Source organism: Bos indicus x Bos taurus, chromosome 26 (genome assembly GCF_003369695.1).
Source record: "Bos indicus x Bos taurus breed Angus x Brahman F1 hybrid chromosome 26, Bos_hybrid_MaternalHap_v2.0, whole genome shotgun sequence".
Classification (NCBI taxonomy): domain Eukaryota; kingdom Metazoa; phylum Chordata; class Mammalia; order Artiodactyla; family Bovidae; genus Bos; species Bos indicus x Bos taurus.
Window position 1 is genome coordinate 17,217,935 of NC_040101.1, and position 18,738 is coordinate 17,236,672.

The window sequence follows — 18,738 nt, forward strand, 5'->3', positions numbered from 1 at the left end:
TCAGGAATGGCCAGACACGCTCTTCCCTCTGACTTCTGTGATTGGTAAAGGGATTGTCATGTGACCTACATCTGCCCAATCAGAGCCCTCCTGAGGACTTCTGCCAGCTCTACAGGGAAAGAGGTCCACTTTCTTTTTCTGGGGATAAATAGCTTGAAGGACTGTGTAGAGCAACTCTGCTGAGTAAGGAGAACCTGCCTCAGGGGGAACCCAAATGAGGAAAGCAAAATGAAGAGGAGGAGAAAAAGAGCAATTGAGGCCTGGGATTCCATTGTGCCAGGAACCAGGATTCATCCCCTTGATCTTCCTGGTTCCACAAGCCAATAAATGCCCTCTTCCACTTAAAATGGGCTTTCTGTCACTTGCAGCCAGACACCCTAATACAAAGACAATGAGACTTAAACTCACCTTCCTAGGGTTGATGTCCAGAGCATCACAGACTGTGATGGCGAAGTGCTTGGACCTTTCAAAGCTCCCTTTCCCGACACTATGAGAGCCATCCATCAGAAACAGGACGTCCACTGCGGCCGAGCACCACATCACTAGGGGAGAGTGGGGCAACATGAGAGACAGCCAGCTTCCCTGTGGTCTGGTCCTGAGAAGATCTTCCTCCCAGAGCAGAGTGGAGGCGGAAACAATCTTGCAGTGGGTCAAGCTCCTCTTAGTACAGTGGGGGAAATAACACTGGAGATGATTCTGGGCCACAGGCAATGCTCCCCTGCAGCGGGGAGCATGGACCTACCATGGGCACAACACTGATGAAAGTCTGTGTGATAATGAGAGTCTAATTCAACAACACTAACTAAGCCATCTGAGAGGAGGGGCTACTGGAGCCATGGAGGGATACCCAAGAGCCCTGGATCCTGCCCTCAGGGTTCACAATCTAGCCTGGGACACAGTCAGGCACCCTGGTACATAAGGATGCATTACCCAAGAGACAAAGTAATCACAAGCACTGAACAAATCTTTCCTATAGGCCGGGTACTTTGCTTTAAACACTTTAAATGCACTAATTTATTTAATTCTCATAACCACCTTGAGATAGATTATAATTTTTTAATTTTTTCACAGTTATCTTGAGATGTCATTCACATATAAGTCAATGTTTGAAGTATACACTCAGTGGTTTTTTTGTGTTGCTCAGTTGCTCAATTGTGTCTGACTCTTTGTGACCCCATGGACTGCAGCATGCCAGGCTTCCCTGTCCTCCACTATCTCCCAGAGTTTGCTCAAACTCAAGTCCATTGAGTCGAAGATGGCATCCAACAATCTCATCAATGGCTTTGGGTATATTCAAAGAGATATTCTACCATCATAGTCAATTTTAGAACATCTTTCATCTCCTCAAAAGGACACTCTGTACCTTTTAGCTATCAGCTTCCTAGCCCCCTCACCACCACCCCTAAATAGATTTACAATTTGTATTCCCATTGGCAAGATAAAGAGAGCAGGGTACAGGGCAATTCAGGGAACTTTCCTGAGGTCAAAGCACCAGGAAGTGGTGGAGCCAGGAAGTCCAACCCAGGGTGTCAGAGTCCACACCTTGTCACCTCACCATGAAAATGAGAGTGGAAGTCAGAGAAGAACCAGTGAGAAGGTGTCACCCAGTAGCAGCAAGCAAGGGGGATTTCACCAGAGAGGGAGGGAAGGTGACCAGAGAGTCCCTGCAAGCGGGAGGGCAGGGCTTGAGCACGTGGAGGAATGCCAAGCAGAGAGAAAGAGGAAGAAATACAGCAGCCGATGAGGCTGGCTGGGTAGGCGGTGGTCATACAAGAGGAGAACCTTGAAGCAAGGGCCAAGAAATTCAGCAACAGGGATCTTCCCAGGTTTTTCACCCAGGAGAGGAACTTCGTCAGGCCTCTGTTCAGGGAAAATGACTCTGGCCACAGTGCGAAAGAAGACAGGGCTGGGAAAGAAAATGTCTGAAGCCAAAAGATTTCCCTTGGGTCCATCACATAGAGGCCGAAGTGGGAGAGTTTGGAGGGTCAAGAAAAACATGGGCTTACTTTTGCTGGCGACTGAAATCTTCCCAATAATCTCCTTGCTCACGTGGACTTCCTGAAGAGGGAGGGAAGGAGGCACTAGGAGAGGAAACAGAAGCACACATTACAAGGCAGAAAGGGGAGGAGTCCTGGACTCCACGTTACGTGACCAGAATGAACAGGCGACAATAGAGAAAACAAGAAGGTGGAAGAGCTTAATGATACTGTATCTTAAAAATTACCAGATGGATAACATAAATAGTGCCCTCCAAATAAACTACTCCAAATTTACCAGGTACCTTTGCATTTAAATTTGGGTATTGTGAAGAGTAAAATTATCTACCCAGAGGCTATAGAGAGCCTTGATTCTAATGAGTTTTGCCCCTGGTTAGGCGTAAGAACTGGGTGCCCCTCTGGGGTGCAGCATCTTGCCATAAAAATTAACCTTGAACATGAACAGACAATTCACAGAAGGAAGAGAATTCCTAGAAAAGCACAAGGGAAAATTTTCAAATAGGTGACAAAGTGCTTTAACTCAAACCACGGGGTACCCTTTTAAATGTGAAATTTAGATGATCAAAGTTTAAATGTAAATGTAACTGGAAAGATTATGTCAGGAAAACCTTTTCCAATGGTGGCACAGTAAATTGGCACAATCTTTTTGGAGAACAATTTAGCCAAATGAATTAGGAGTCATAAAAGGGGTTAGGCTACATAGCATCACACCTGGGAATTGATCCAAAGGAAAAACAATTTTAGGGAAGGGAAAATGTGCCACCAAGACATCTCCTTCAACATTATTTGTTTCAGAATGATGGCGATGACAAATACCCATAGAGACAGGACTCAGAGTAACACTGATACAATCATTCAGTGCAATTAACATGAACAAGGGCTAAAAAGTTTTGGGCAGGAAGTTTCTGGATACACCTTTTTCTTCTATGTGATACCCAGTAAAATTGTAGTAATGGCATATGAGCAGTCAATAACAATTTTACAAAATAAACTCTGAGGGCAGGTAGCATGCCAGGTGCTGAACAGCAAGCCAACCACTATGAAAGTCCTGAAGACAATGAGGTGCCACTTGGAGGGGTTATTTGAAAAGCCAAACATGCATGGTCACTGTCAGACAAAGCAGACATGCAGATGCTTATAAAGTCCATGTCCTGTGGATAAGCACAGAAGGCACCAAGTGAGGGTGTGCAGAAGCTAGGAACAGGCCAGGCCAGGCCAGGGGCAGAGGAAGGAATATGAGGTGGCGGGAGGCTGCTGGGGAAAGAGGTAAGGAGATGGCGTCAGGCTGGGATGGAGGTGGGGGTGTGGTAGGAATCACATAACACAGGGAAGTTGGGCTCAGGGGGATTTGCCGCTGCCAGGACGGTGACGAGGAAGAGGACACCAAAAGATGAGGTCAGGTTCCGGGGGGAGGGGCGCCTCTAATTGGCAGTACCCGCTGGAGTTCATTCATGGGGCAGAAACGCCTTCACCTGTCTCCACAGAGCCCAGCCCAGCTTTCTGCACACAATTTGGCCAAATGAATAAAAAATTCGCACCTCCTTTGACCCTGAAGTCAAAGCAGGAAAGCACCAAGCTTTCCTGAATGAGCCCACGAATCACTGACAAAAAGTCCAGGAGTCGAGGAATCCTTAAAGTGTCAGTAGCTCCATCATGTCTGACTGTTTATGACCCCACAGACTAGCCCATCAGCCTCCTCTGTCCATGGCAAGAATACTGGACTGAGTTGCCATTCCCTTCTCCAGGGAATCTTCCCAACCAAGGGATTGAACCAGGGTCTCCCGAGTAACAGGCAGATTCTTTACTGTCTGGGCCACCAGGGAGGTCCCTGAGGAATCCCTAAGGTCTTTTAAAATGTTTTACTGGCACATTCTCCAGCTGGAGACTGACTAGCCATCACCCCTGGATGGGAGATGGGAGGAGGAGCTCCGTGCCCAGGGACCACTCACTACGGACGTGACTCAGCTTATATAACTGTATCATTTGCTCAGGTGTCCTGGGAGGTGCCAGGCTTCAGGTGAGACCTCCTTCCAGGGAGCGGGTACCCAGTGACATCCCAAGGTCCCCCTGTGAAACTACCTCAGGACTCTGCAGACGTTCCCCCAGGAACAGAGAGTCAGTGAGCATGTGACTGCAGCTTCCTCTCCCAACCAAGTCAGCCTTCACCTCTGAGGACCGCCTGCCTGGACAGGGTGGGGAGACTCGGCTTTGGGTTTTCATCCCAGTCCTGCTCCTGAAAGCTGTGCAGTCCCAGGCAAATCACTTAGCCTCTCTGAGCCTTCCCTGTCTCACTGGTACAACCAAGGGGTGTCAGATCCAGTGCTCTGTGAACTGGACGGGCTACAGAGGGTGAGCTTCCACAGTGAGTTAAAACAGAAGCTTTACTCTGCCTGGGCCCCCAGGGACCGCATGTCCCCAAACATGTCTTATGTCATCCCAGTCTGTCGGTCATGAAGCTACTGTGTGACATTGATCACACACATGGCTTCAAGAGAGACGACAGGCGGACTGGGCAACCACGTCCTTCTTCCAGCCTCTATCTCCCTGAGGTTCCAGAAAACAAGCAGACAGTGACAGCAGCCAACGAATAGCGAGGATACCCCTACTCACAGAAACACAGACCAGGGAGGGACTGCAAGAGAGCCTCCGAGACTGCACGAGAACTCTGGGCTAGCCTCAGGCAGCCAGCCACCCAGCCCACTCATTCTTACTCATCAGCCAACCCACAAAACACACCTATTCCTTTCTACCATCTCGTATTTCAAAGAGTCTAGAATGTGGGAGGGCCAACGTGGGAAGTAAATAGAAAACTGATTTGCTCCATTATCCAATCACTAATCTACTTCTTGAGCATAGATTAGGTGCCAAGTCCAGTACTAGGTGCCAAGACTACACAGCCTATGTCCAGTGGAGAAGATAAACACTCATTTTTTAAATTCACACAGGAATGAACTCATATCTGTATTAAGTGCAACACAACAGAGAGACTCAATGGGACACGAGGTTTTAGTAGGGGGATCTGACCTGGGGATCCAGGAGAAACTGAGCTGGGTTCTGGAGGATGAGTAGGAGTTTACCAGGGTAGAGGTGCTGGGTGAGTCAGTGATATAGGCAGATGGTCCACCATAATTGAGAACCCCAGGGTGGGAGGGAGCAAGAGTGTTGGGCCAGCCTGGAAGGAGTGTGGGCTGCAACAAAGAGGAGGAGGGAGGGGGCTCCAGAGGGGATACCACGTGGCACAAGGTCAGATCAGGCAGGCCCTCTTAAGAGCAGTGGAATATCACTTAGAAGTTTCCGGTAGGCAATGGGAATGGAGAGGGGTCCAGATATGACCAGATTTGCATTTTGAAATGTGTGAAGAACAGGATGGAGGGGGACCAGGTGAATCCAGGGATTCACTCGTCTCCAGGGAGACGAGTCAGGAGGCTACTGCAGTGGTCCAAGCACCAGACGATGGGGCTTAGACTAGGCAAGTGGCCAGGAGTGGAGAAACATGGATGCACTCAAGAGACCTTTAGAAGTCAAAATCCACCAGATGTGAGGCACATCAAACCCCTCAACACCTCACCCACCTCTCCCCACACCAAGAACACTCACCTCCAGCAAACAGGACAATGCAGATGGCTTCCAGCAACAGGAAGGAGGGCATGTTGATATGACTAGAGGGTCAGGACAAGGAAAAAAAAAAAGGATCAGCAATCAGTTCTGTGAGCTCCCCCAAGTCATAGCCCCAAACAAGACGACAAGGGCTCAGCCTTTCCCGGGTCACAGATATGACCCTAGAGGCTGCTGCTCACATGATAACTACTGTAGTCTGGAGAAGACTCAGATCCCAAAAAGCCATGGAAGACTTTACTCCAATGACTTTGATTTTAAAGGACAGCCTTAACATCTTCCCCTTCCCTGGTAGCTCAGTCGGTAAAGAATCTGCCTGCAGTGCAGAAGACCCGGGCTCAATCCCTGGGTCAAGAAGATCCCCTGGAGAAAGGAATGGCAACCCACTCCAGTATTCTTGCCTGGAGAATTCCATGGACAAAGAAAACTCACTTCAACCTGACGCTCTCGAAAGTTCCTTTAACATGCTCAATGAGGGCCATGCTCCTGCAACCTAAGAACATGGATAGGGACTTCCCCGGTGGTCCAGTGGTTAAGAATCTGCCTGCCAATGCAGGGGTCAAGGATTCCATCCCTGGTCCATGAAGATTCCACATGCTTCGGGGTAACTAAGCCACAACTACTGAGCCCGTGTGCAACTACTGAACCCCACGCACCCTCGAGCCTGTCTCCAAAACAAGAGGAGCCGCAACAGTGAAGAATAGCCCCTGCTCACTGCAACCAGAGAAAGCCCACACAAAGCAACAAAGATCCATCAAAGCCAAACACATATATATACATACACAAACATGGATAGCAAGGCAGAGGGCCCAAGATTCCATTCATGGATCTTGGCCCTTGGGACCGCCCCTCCCCTCCTCCATTAGGGACACCACTTCTCCAGAACACCTGGCAGGGGTCTCCTGGTCATCTTTGGTGACTCAGCCACGTGCCTCTAACTTAATCTGCGCTAAAATGAATTGTGTTACTTTTCTGATGCACCCCAACCACCTCTGTCCGGGCACTGAAAACATACCTGGCCGACGCAGGAACAAAACACAGCTGGATTCTGAATTCAGAGGATTTGCCAACCAGGCTGAAAGCAAGGGCTGCCTTGAACATAGAAGTCACCCAGGAAATGCAGATTCTTGTGACTTGCATAAAAGTTCAAAATGACCCAGCTCGTGTGCGTGAAGACCTCACTGGAACTGAAGGAAATATGAATAACTGGGGCGGGAGGGGGGGCGGTGGGGAGGCTGGTGCTTTCTTGGACAGTGCTGACCACGCCCCCCATGCCCTGGGCCTGCACTCCTACCCTCAGGGGGCACGTTGTGGTATCAGACTAAGGAGGACACACAGTGAATAAGCATACACACCCCAGAAGTGAATGGGAAGGCGTCCCTGAGGCTCAGAAGGGGAGGAGTCCTGAGTCTCCGGGTCCCCATCCAACGGGCTTTCTTCTAACCATGCAACTCCTAGAGCCGAGGTCAGCTCAAGGTCCATGGGCCATCCCCCTGAACTCCATGCCCACTGAGCTGGCACATCGTGACTCGGGAGCTACCTCTGCCCCACGATGACAGAGGGTGTGCACCCTGGATCCAGGGGTCCCACTTCTCATCTGACGCTGTGCGACCCTGAGAGCAGCCACAGTTCCTCACCTGAAAACGAGGAGGGTGGACCAGAGGCTGCTAAGATGTCTTCTGGTTAAAAAAAAAAAAGAAAATCCCCTTTTGATCTCCTCTCCACCATGGACCTATGATGGTCAGACCTTACTCCACTGTTTATTCAGCTCTCTGGATTTCAAAACTTTCCCAAAGCAAACTAAATGGAATCACCTACCCAGCTGAGCATCTCTGTGCTTCAAGTAACTGAGAGGCTTCCCAGCCTCACCTCATCTAAGTAAGGACCAGAGATAAGGTATTACAGGAGGGAGGAGGGCAGGAGTTTCCCAGGCATGGTCAGAGGGAGAGAGGGGGCTGGAGAGAATGCTGGCCAGTGGGGGCCACGCCTCCTGTTCTCTTTCCTCTTACTCCACACAACAGCCATGGGACAAGTCCATACCTTCCACCTGGGAGCCAGGCAGGGGCGAGGCCTGGGGACAAGGGCCAGCTTGGAGGAGAAGGAAAGGGCATCCCTGTGCCATCCAGTCCTGAGGCTCAAGATTTTCTGGGATCACAGCTTCTGACCTTGGGCACACGCAGGACTCTGAGGCTCAGGCCTATTAATTTTTTTTTTTTTTTTTAACAAAACTAGGATTCAAGCAGCCTCCCGTGAGGACAAGGCAAAAGGCAGCACAGAAGTTTTCTGCTGCACAGCAGGTGTTTGTGAACACGGGGCCCCTCCCTGTACCAGGGGACAAACCCAGGCAGATCCATCTGGCTCCACCATGTGCCTCTGCTTGCCCAGGTGAATGTTTTTCCAGAGCCTCTTAAGGTTCTGCTCATTAAAACAGAATTGAGGGTGGCAATCTGGAAATCAAGTGCCTCCTTGTGAGCGCCAGGCTCAGGCGGTGCTGACCCTGAGACCTCAGCAGCACCTCCCCCCACCGACCCCCATGCCCCCACCTCCACCGCAATCCCCACTGTCACACAGCCCACACTGAACCTGCCTGCCGCGTGGCAAATGGCTCAGGGACTAGGGGCTGTGTCTCAGTCTCTGAATATGCCTGGCATGTAGTAGGTGAGACACGTGCTTGCTGGAAATCAGCATCATAACGCTTCAGGCAGGTGGGCTGGAGGGATACTTCCTGATGAAGTATTCTTCCTGTGCTCACTGCACTCACGGTATCCTTTTTTATACCAAGATAAATGAACCTAACGTTGTTTCAATGATGATACAGAATTAATAGTACTCTACACTATCTATTCCCACCCAATCATCTCAAATATTCAGCTCAATCCCCCTTCCTCACACAGCAAAACTTTCTTTCAACACTAATTCAACATTCTAAATACAACCCTACATCTAAGACTTGAAAGAATGAATTCCACAGTAAAAAACAAACAAACAAACAAAAAAAACCAGCTGCTCCCATCTAGTGAGCATAATTTACTCACTAAAGCACCCAGTACCAGGCTCCGTGGGCTTCCCTGGTGACTCAGACAGTAAAGAATCTGCCTGCAATGCAGGAAACCCGTGTTCAATCCCTGGTTTGGGACAATCCCCTGGAGAAGGGAATGGCTAACTATTCCAGTATTCTTGCCTAGAGAATTCCATGGACAGAGGAACTTAGTGGGCTACAATCCATGGGGTCACAAAGAGTTGGACATGACAGAGATTAACACACACCACACTCTATACTTACGTATCTTCTCTCTCCTAATGCTCACAGCAAGCCCCCATTTGACAGATGGGAAAGCTGAGACAGAGAGAAGCCAAGGTGAGACAGTTCTGCCCCAGGTGAGACAGTTAATAAGTGGATCCTACTCCTTCTGGCCTCCCTGTGTTCTGTTCCATCTGTCACCTTCCTGTTTGTGGGGGATCAGGACAGAGGAACAGAGCCTAATTAAAAATCTGCCACCCTGAATCTCACCTGTTGGCAGTCTTCCATCAGCTGCCAGCAACTCCCACACCCGAGCACATAACTTGAGAAGATTTAGAGAACTTTCTGCAGTCTTGTGCTAGGCAGATGGGAGTGGTCTGCAACCCAGGGGCAGAAACAGAACTTCCATCTCCAGGTATACCTTGTCAAGCCTCTTCCATTACGAAACACCTGGCTCATCACATTTGCTCCTTTCTATTCCATTACTCATGCTAATCCCACACATCGTCATTCCCGGCTTCTGGGGTTCTCACACATGGACCTGGATCCCTCCCCGACTCCCTAGCCTTTTCATCTGATTGTTATTTTCAAATTCTGATGTGTGAGGTTTGCTGCAGGGCACCACAAAACATAACACTCTGTGCTGCCTGGAGATTGCATTTCCCAAGAGACAGGAAGAAAGCAAAGGCCAAACAAGGCTACTTTTGAAAAAGAAGGGCCAGACCGAACAGCAATAGCTAAAGGCGGTTTTGCAGGACAATGCCCACCTTCTCCTCTATGATCGGAAATGAAACGAGGGCAGGGTGAAAAAGGAGAGCGCTTCCACCTCCTTACAAAATGCAATTCCAACCCCAAATATTAGATTAGCCCTTGGCAGCCTCCTCTCCATCAGTAGAATGGAAATCTGAATCCTTTTACAAAAACAGTCCACACCAGAAGAGAAAGACTTTCACATTGGAGGTAAGTCAGCCAGGAAGCCTGTGGTCTTTCGCTGTAACAAACATCTTCCTTGTTCACTTGGCAAAATACTTGGCTCAGACCCAGGCAATCAGGGGAAGTGGTTGACACGTTTCTAGTCCGATAAGGCATGAAGGGCATTTTACAAGTTGTTCTGGGGCACGCTATGCTTTCTCTAACAAAATCACAAATTTTCAGAACCCAACAGTCTGGCAACCAGAAATCAGCCATAAGGGACAAACTGTGCCCTTTGGGCCCCTGGATGACTAGGGAGAAGAGGCAGATTGGGTGTAAACCACAGGCTGCCCACACCCTGTACCTGACAAGAGATTCTGATGCTTGTTATGATCGTATTTGAAAATCCTTTATTGAAACTGTCAGTATGTGTATTAGTCACTCAGTTATGCCCAACTCTTTGAGATCCCACAGACTGTAGCCTGCCAGGCTCTCTGTCCATGGAATTCTCCAGACAAGAATACTGGAGTGGGCAGCCATTCCTTTCTTCAGGGAATCGTCCTGACCCAGGGATCGAATGGGTCTCCTGAATTGCAGGCAGATTCTTTACCACCTGAGCCACCAAATCCACTGTCATAGGATTGTGGAAAGCGCACCCACAGGACTGGAACTCCAAAGATGGAATTCCAAACTAGCTCTGCTTCTAACCAGGTGGGTAACTCTGCAAACACCAAGTTCCCACCTCATTCATCTGTTTCATAACTGACAGTGTTTTAAAGATCCAGTGAAACAGTATGAATGTCCCCCATAATGGTAAAAGACTTTTTGAACCTATGACGTTAAAAGATTATCACTGCATTTCACATATTAACGTCATATAACTACATTCATATGCCCTATAGGGTAGACATGATCAATTCCACTTTCACACTTGTGAAAATGGTCTTGGAGAAGTTGGGGCCCAAGGTCAAAGAGCTGGTAAATCACAAGTTTGGCGTCAGGCCCAGTTTTTCGGATGCAGGCAGCCCAGACGTGACAAGCAGCGTGCAGCACACAGTTGGTGTGCAAAGGGCACCAATCTGACGTCAGGAGACCTGAGCACCAATCTCCCAAGTCCATTCTTTCAGTCACTCGATTTTCTCCTTTCAAAAATTGGGGTGACATTACACACCCAATTTACCTGGAAAGGTTATTGCCAGGATCCCAGGAGCCAACAGTGCCGAAGTCCTCTGGGTAAGGGCAGAGGTGCCCAAGTGGAGATCAGGAAAACTAGTTAAGAGAAGGGACCCAGGATCAGGAAGGGAAGTGAGGAATTGCAGGCTCACAATCAGGGAAACCCAGCAGGTGGTTCTGCGGTGGAAGAATAAGCTGCTGGAGCTGTTTAGAAGATGAAAGGGTGAACTAAAAGAAGGGCCTTTGAGTGTGTTCAGCTATTTTGGGTTGATGGCTTGGGATACTGAAGCAGGGGTGTCTCGCATGGCCTAGACCCACTCTTATGCAGGGCCCCCAAGAGAACTCCAATAGCTTTGTCGATGATGTGAGGGGCTTATTGCATTTTAAAAAAATATCCTTGTGGGATAAAATTAAAAATTAGCAATTTTGTTACAGTCCTCTCAATTAAAACTGTTTTTTATTTTTTTCTTACTGCTCAGTGTGGGAATCATTGTTCTAACACACTCACAGTGTTGACCCTTCCACTGATACAATGGCATGAAATTTAACTTATTCAATAACAACTATTAAGCATCTGCCCTGCACTCAGCACTCTCCCAGGTGTTAGGGATGCGGTGGAAAAAACTCCATAAGATGCGCACCTGGTGGGCACATTCTTAACAAGGGGCTTTTACATTTGCACCAGCGGTTTATCCTTAGTGTCATCACTTGCCAGTTAATGACTGTGCTCATTACAGAACCAGGAGCCAGGGTTCCTGGCAGGCAGTCCCGTTCTCCCTCGGGCAGTCTTCCACCCTTCCTAGGTCTCCGTCTCCTCATCTGTAAAAACAGGGGCATCTGACTATAATTCATTTCAAGAGCCTGAGCCTGGTGAGGGGGAAGGGAAACAGCTACTCTAAGCTCTGGGTGGTGGACCAAAAAGCCAGATTTAAAGAAAAATGTCATTGATGGTTTTCAAAGAGACGGGTATGATGAAGGAAGGATGGAATCCCCGTGGACCTCCGGTATTTGCTTGGGGATCCACACTGGGAAATTCTTAATACATCAAGAGATGGCTCTGAGCTGGATGTCTACAAAGAAGAGTAAGGGCTGTATCCAACGCAAAGAACAAGCCAGTAAAGCTTTGTATCTCATCAATCTAAGGAAAAGAATGGCTACAAGCTATTGAAAGCCAGCAGCATTTACAAATTAACTCTCACGGCCTTTGCCAGCTGCAGTGCTGAGTCTTCGCTTTCCTTCTCTTTTCTGACTCCTCTTAATAACTGCACATTTCTTAATATAATGTCACTGAGAAAGCAAAATAGACCTTGAATTTTTAGACTTCAATTTATAAAACACTTAGGTTCTAGAGGGGTTGTTTTTAAAGGACCGCCTAAATTGAAAATTGTACACATTTTATTTATTTAGTTCCAAGATACTAAACACGCTTCATAGTGTCCCCATGGAAAGGCCCTTCTCAGCAGGACAGCCACTGATTCCACAGTGAAAGGGAAGCAAGGTGCGCTCCTTTCCTCTCTTCTGCCTGAGTGTCCACCAAATTTTTAAATCCATGCCCCCTGGCAAGCTTTTAAGGTGCAATTCTAAGACCCTCCCATTTCCCCTCCCAGAAGGTGGCCACAGAGCTGGGCTCTGACCTGGAGAAGTGCAGGAAGCTGGGCTGTACCAGCTGGCCAGAGTGGGGTTGACGAGGAGGGGGGTGTCCAAGCAGGTGAATCACCAGAGAGGATAAATCTCTTAGACTTCCCAAAGGCCAAGGACGAGTCTCTCGGGGCCGCGGGCCCCTCAGGCTCTGCATGCAGAGACCTCGCTGGGGTCACCGGGCTGCTTGGGAAAAGCATGCAGGAGTGACTTTAACACCTGCATCTGTTCTGTAAAATGGGGGGGGGGGGGGGGGGCGGGGAAGAAGGGGTCGGCTTGTCCCCAAAGCCTTTATTCAAAAGGTGAGTCGGGTTAGGGGTTCTACGACTCTGCTAAGACGGCCAGGTGTAATACGAGGTTCCCTCCTCCACTCATCACCGAGCGCCCGTCCCCTTTACCTGCGGTCCGAGCTGCTCTGCTTGGCGTTCCCGGGGGACCCACCGGAGGGGCTGCTGCCGGGGCCGCAGCGCGGTGGCTCCCAAGACCCCCTCCGGCTCGCCGCGGGACCGAAGGAGGGGTACCCCGAGGAGGGGCGCGCCAGGTGCTTTCTGCCCGGGACGCCGACTTCCCGAAGAGGCGTGCGGGCCCCGCCGTCGTGCTCGGGTGGAGCGCAGACAATGCCGAACCAAACCCGCCGCGCCGACGCCGCATCCAAGCCGGACGCCCCGTCTCTGCACGCTGGGCAGGGGCGCCCGGGGGCGGGGCGTCTCCTCCGGTGCGAGCGCCGGGAAGGAAGGGGGTTCCAGCGACGCGGAGACCACGCCGGCTGAACTCACGGCGAGGAGCGCGCGGCGGGACCCGGCTCGGGCCAGGGGGCGCTGCAAGCCCGGGGAGGCGCGCCCGGGCGGGAGCCACGTGGGACACCTGTGCTCTGCACCGAGGGGGGGCGGGGAGGGCGGCGCCGGCCGACCCCGCTGGGGCCGCTCTCCCGAGGGCGCTGCATCGCTTTGCTGGGAAGCCAGCCCGCAGCCGCCCCTCGCGTTTTTAAGCAACGCGTTGGCCATGGTCGGGAGACAAAGGTACTTCTGCTCTGGTCTCCCAGCCCCCGAGCGGTGCAGCAGGGAGCACTGTGCCATCCACCTTGGACTCCGCAGGATTTATTGCTTCGACCCTTGTGAAAATGCTGACTTTGGCATCGTTACTATTTGTCATGGCAGTTTCCCTTTGTTTACCTGTGTGTTCTGTTACTGCCTTTGAGCGGTAATAATTGAGCCCTTTGGCCAGTATCCTCGTTGAAATCTGGAAGGTGCCTTGATTTTTAAAAAAATCAAATACCATAAAGCAAAAATAGCTCAGTCTGGCACAACACCTTGTGCATAGTAAGGACTCAAAAAAGTCTCTTATTGCATAATCTATAGTTTCCATACTTCATAAAAAAAAAAGTGTCATTGCATAACGTGTGCTCATTACAAAAAAAAAAAAAAAAATTAGGTTAAGCAAACCACACCTACTCCACCACCCAGAGATAATCCCTGTTAACTTCATGGTGTTTCTTCTTCCAGCATCAGTCTACTCAAAATTTTATTGTTAGCTCATCCCATGCATGGGCTTCCCTGGTGGCTCAGTGGTAAAGAACCTGCCAGCCAATGCAGGAGAAGTAAGAGACTGGGGTTCGATTCCTGGGTCAGGAAGATCCCCTGGCAAAGGAAATGGTAACCCGTTTCTTGCCTGGGAAATCCAATGAACAGAGGAACCTGGCCTGGGAAATCCAATGGACAGAGGAACCTGGCAGGTTACTGTCCTTGAGGTTGCAAGAGTCCAACATGACTTCATGACTAAATAGCAGCAGCATTCCATGTATAGTATATCATAGCCAGCTTTTCTTTGTCCCTTTTGACATCATTCTGTGGCTTTTATCCACTTATAATGTTCTACTGTGCTTAACTTACTATCAACTTTTAATTTTAATCTTTAGATATTTGTGGTTTTGCCCAGTAACTCCCTGGAGCAAACTGCAAGAATAATGTACAATTCTTAGATATATATGTATATACATACATACACACACTCTAGGGTATATATACAAGTTAAGGCTTTTGATATGTATTATCAAGTTGCCGACCAGGAAGACTGGCCTGTTTCTTCTTTTCCAAGCTCCTCCCCCATTATTCTTATTTGATGGACTAATAACAATTTTGCTTTTACACTGTCCTTCTTCAGAAAATTCTAAATATATTTCCCCCTGGGGTTCTCAGTTGGTTTACAACCTTTTCAGTATTGACAGCTTCCAGTGAAAGTGGCCCAGGGTAAAGTTGGTGTTGCAAATTTCGGTAAAGAGGGGGAAGGGTCTTCATTTTTTCACTCATTTATTCCTCCCAATAATATTTACTGGGCACCCAGATGAAAAAACAGTCAACCAGAACAGCATAATTAAGGCATGAGCATCTGTGAAGGGGACTCATCTTCACGGAGGGAGGCATGGTTTCTCTAGATGGGCACTGTCCCACAGAAATGGGCTGCAAGCCACACAGGTAACAGTAAATGGTCTAGTAGCTGTATTAAAGTGAATTTAATAACCCAGTAGATCCAAAACATCTCCACAGGTAATCAAGGTGAGATATTTTAAGCTGTGCATGCACGCTCAGTCACTTTAGTCATGTCCCACTCTTTGCGACCCTGTGGACTGTAGTCCACCAGGCTCCTCTGTCCATGGGATTCTCTAGGCAAGAATACTGGAGTGGGTTGCCAAGCCCTCCTCCAGGAGATCTTCCCGACCCAGGGATTGAATCTGGGTCTCCCTCATTGCAGGCAGATTCTTTACTTTCTGAGCCACTAGGGAAGTCCTATTTTAAGCCAAGTCTTTGAAATTCTGCTGTACCTTACATTTACAGCAGATCTCCTTAGCACTAGCCAGATTATAAGTATTCAAGAGCCACAAGTGGTGAGTAGCCCATGCCACTCTAGACAGAGCAGGGGTTTGAGGTGAGCAGACCAAGTCCTGGCCAAAGTGGGAATTTCACGGCCCTCTCACCTACTTGTTCTGACTGGTTGTTAACAAGTTACCAGCACACCTTTGCCTAAGCAAATTTACTTTAGAGAAGCTACATTTTAATTCTGGATAGCCTGACAGCTTTATATCTGGGGTTTTCATTCCATGATTAAGAAGTAAAAAAGCTGAAACTATAAATACTGGTGGAGACACTGAAACAGAGCAGGACCCTTGGTCCTGGGGGACTATGACCTCAGTCAGTCTTTTGTCTGTAAGAAAACTTCAGCCAAAGAATAAATTTAATCAGAGAAGTGAGAAGAGGCAGAAACAAAGGTAAACAGTCAAATAAGATTAAGTAATAATAGTCATTAAGCATAATCAAGGATTTTTAGTTCCTTTTCAAGGGATATAGATAATATTCTGAGCCATATCCTCTGAACTATCTTATAGAGACTAAAATCCCAACCAGGTGGAAGACATTAACCACATGAAGACATGCAGCCATGAGATCAGATCAGATCAGATCAGATCAGTCGCTCAGTCGTGTCCGACTCTTTGCGACCCCATGAATCACAGCACGCCAGGCCTCCCTGTCCATCACCAACTCCCGGAGTTCACCCAGACTCACGTCCATACAGTCAGTGATGCCACCCAGCCATCTCATCCTCTGTCGTCCCCTTTTCCTCCTGCCCCCAATCCTTCCCAGCATCAGAGTCTTTTCCAATGAGTCAACTCTTCGCATGAGGTGGCCAAAGTACTGGAGTTTCAGCTTTAGCATCATTCCTTCCAAAGAAATCCCAGGGCTGATCTCCTTCAGAATGGACTGGTTGCATCTCCTTGCAGTCAATTCTGAGAGCTGGTCTCAAAGAAATGGAAACAAACTGACCCTGGAACTAAAGACTAATTATACTTAAATCAAGATGACACTGATCAAACCACCACATGACCAATTTCAAAATGACTGTCAGAGCCATTTCTTCATGTAGTCCCTTCCCTTTACCTATAAAAGCTTTTGCCCACTGATTGTCAGTGTGGGGGAGGGGAATCAGCCTTTGGACAGGAGTCTGCCCTCCTCTCAGGTTGTCGGCATTGAAAATAAAGCAAATTTCTTTTCCAGCAACTTTGCCTCTTTCTTGGCTTCAGAGTGGAGAGCAGCTGGACCCCCACTTTGGGTAACAATATTAGTTGCTTCAAACGCCTTCAATCCAAGTTTAATCACCTGTGCCTTTTCACCAGGTATGTGTGGGAAGGAGGCAGAAAAGCCAGTGGCCCAAGCTATGGAGGGTGCTGAGTGGTTGACTAGCAGGGGTAGAAGCTTTTAACACAGAGAGAAGCTGGGCAACTACTTTCGTCATCCACGGCAATCCCTGCTTTGCGGAAATTTAAAAAATAGTCACCATGAAAGATCTTCATCCCAAAGAGCTTGCGAGCCCCTTGTTTCCAAGGACTTGGCAGACTCATCCTGTGGCCCCAGTGCCCAGGGGCATAGTGAAAGTTACTCAATCATGTCTGACTCTTTGTGACCCTGTGGGCTATTCAGTCCATGGAATTCTCCAGGCCAGAATACTGGAGTGGGTAGCCTCTCCCTTCTAAGGGAATCTTCCCAACCCAGGGAACGAACCCAGGTCTCCCACATTGCAGGTGGATTCTTTACCAGCTGAGCCACCAGGGAAGCCCAAGAAATCAAAATGTGAATTAATTTGTGATCTTCCCTGTAGGGTATGTCTCAGTTGTAAACACACAAGGCATGATGACAACTTTGAATTCCACAAAGAGATAAAGGCAGACTTCAGCTCTCAGCAATGTGCAGAGGGAGACGTCCCTTTGGAGATGAGGAGGCATGGGATTCCCCGTCCAGCTTTCTTCCCTACTGGCTTTCTGATAGAGATAAGATGCTTCATTTTTGACTGTTAAGGTTCCTGGACTACAAAATTAAAAGTTGATGGGCATGGTAGTTCCCAAACTTACAGAAGCCCAATTCAAATTCTTTGCATGCCGTCCCCCAAATGATGAAGCAAGGTGAAGCACATATTTAAAAATCCTGAGGAGGATTCCTAACAGAGCCACAAAACTTGTATCTTTTCCAGAATTCTCTTGTTAAAAAATAAAAGAATAGAAAACTGCCTATTAAATGGCAAGGAAACCATCTCAGAGGAAATGAAAGGCTTGGTTCTCAAGTAGTCCATAGGCAATAAATGAAGCCAGAGCAAAAACTGTGGAGCTCATGGCAGCAACAGGAGACAAAGGCGTGGCCAGGGGGCATAAGGAACAGAAATACAGCCATCTCACAGCTGAAGACCCTTAGGTTTGGGGCAGGCACCAACTGTTGTTCTTAGGTTCAAAGTATCTCCAGTCCTTAAGACAGTGAGAACAATTATGCAGAAGATATATCTGGATTTGCTTTTAGAAAATGTGATGCCTTCTGGCTACAATTATGGCATGTCTACAAAGGCAAAGGCTTGGGTAACATTTCGTCATTCAATCTACATCCAATACCACAGAAGCACTAAGTCAATGCCATGAAATTAAAAGATGCGTGTTGCTTGGAAGAAAAGCAGTGACCAACCTAGGTAGCATATTAAAAAGCAGAGACGTTACTTTGCTGACAAAGGTCCATCTAGTCAAAGTTATGGTTTTTCCAGCAGTCAAGTATGGATGTGAGAGTTGGACCATAAAGAAAGCTGAGCGCCGAAGATGCTTTTCAACTGTGGTGTTGGAGAAGACTTTTGAGAGTCCCTTGGACTGCAAGATCAAACCAGTTAATCCTATAGGAAATCAGTCCTGAATATTCACTGGAAGGACTGATGCTGAAGTGCCAATTCTTTGGCCACGTGATGCAAAGAACTGACTCCTTGGAAAAGACCCTGATGCTGGGAAACATGGAAGGCAGGAGGAGAATGGGATGACAGAGGGTGAGATGGTTGGATGGCATCACCAACTTGATGGACAGGAGTTTGAGCAAGCTCCGGGAGTTGGTGATGGACAGGGAAACCTGGTGTGCTGCAGTCCGTGGGGTTGCAGAGTCAGACATAACTGACTGAACTGAATGCTTCCAAATTCTGTATCTTTAGTTTTCACATACATGTGCATGCCCTAATATAAGTATCCATTGAACGCATTTTCAGAGGAATCTGGGTACACCCTTGGAGGTGGCGAAGTAGGCCCTGCCTGACCTATAATCAACCTCACAGACCATCCCATTTCCTCAGTTCAGTTCAGTCAGTAGCTCAGTT

General features: G+C 48.4%; 1 protein-coding gene across 8 annotated transcripts in view; it reads right to left on the minus strand.

Moving 5' to 3' along the window:
• The window catches only part of VWA2 (von Willebrand factor A domain containing 2), a 51,352-nt gene extending 37,977 nt beyond the window's left edge, over positions 1-13,375 (minus strand). For 2 of the 8 annotated variants that reach the window (XM_027529238.1, XM_027529245.1), the window contains exons 1-7: positions 12,975-13,345; positions 10,946-11,034; positions 8,896-8,949; positions 6,628-6,799; positions 5,595-5,656; positions 2,007-2,081; positions 409-542 (exon numbers count right to left, since the gene is read on the minus strand). In XM_027529238.1, the coding sequence (XP_027385039.1) occupies positions 409-542; positions 2,007-2,081; positions 5,595-5,656; positions 6,628-6,752 (396 nt within the window). In that variant the 5' untranslated portion in view covers positions 6,753-6,799; positions 8,896-8,949; positions 10,946-11,034; positions 12,975-13,345. Of the gene's footprint in view, positions 1-408; positions 543-2,006; positions 2,082-5,594; positions 5,657-6,627; positions 6,800-8,895; positions 8,950-9,123; positions 9,302-10,945; positions 11,035-12,974 lie in introns of those variants that run through there. The other 6 variants (XM_027529243.1, XM_027529239.1, XM_027529246.1 and 3 more) reach the window with 6 other exon arrangements.
• Positions 13,376-18,738: the final 5,363 nt, after the last annotated feature.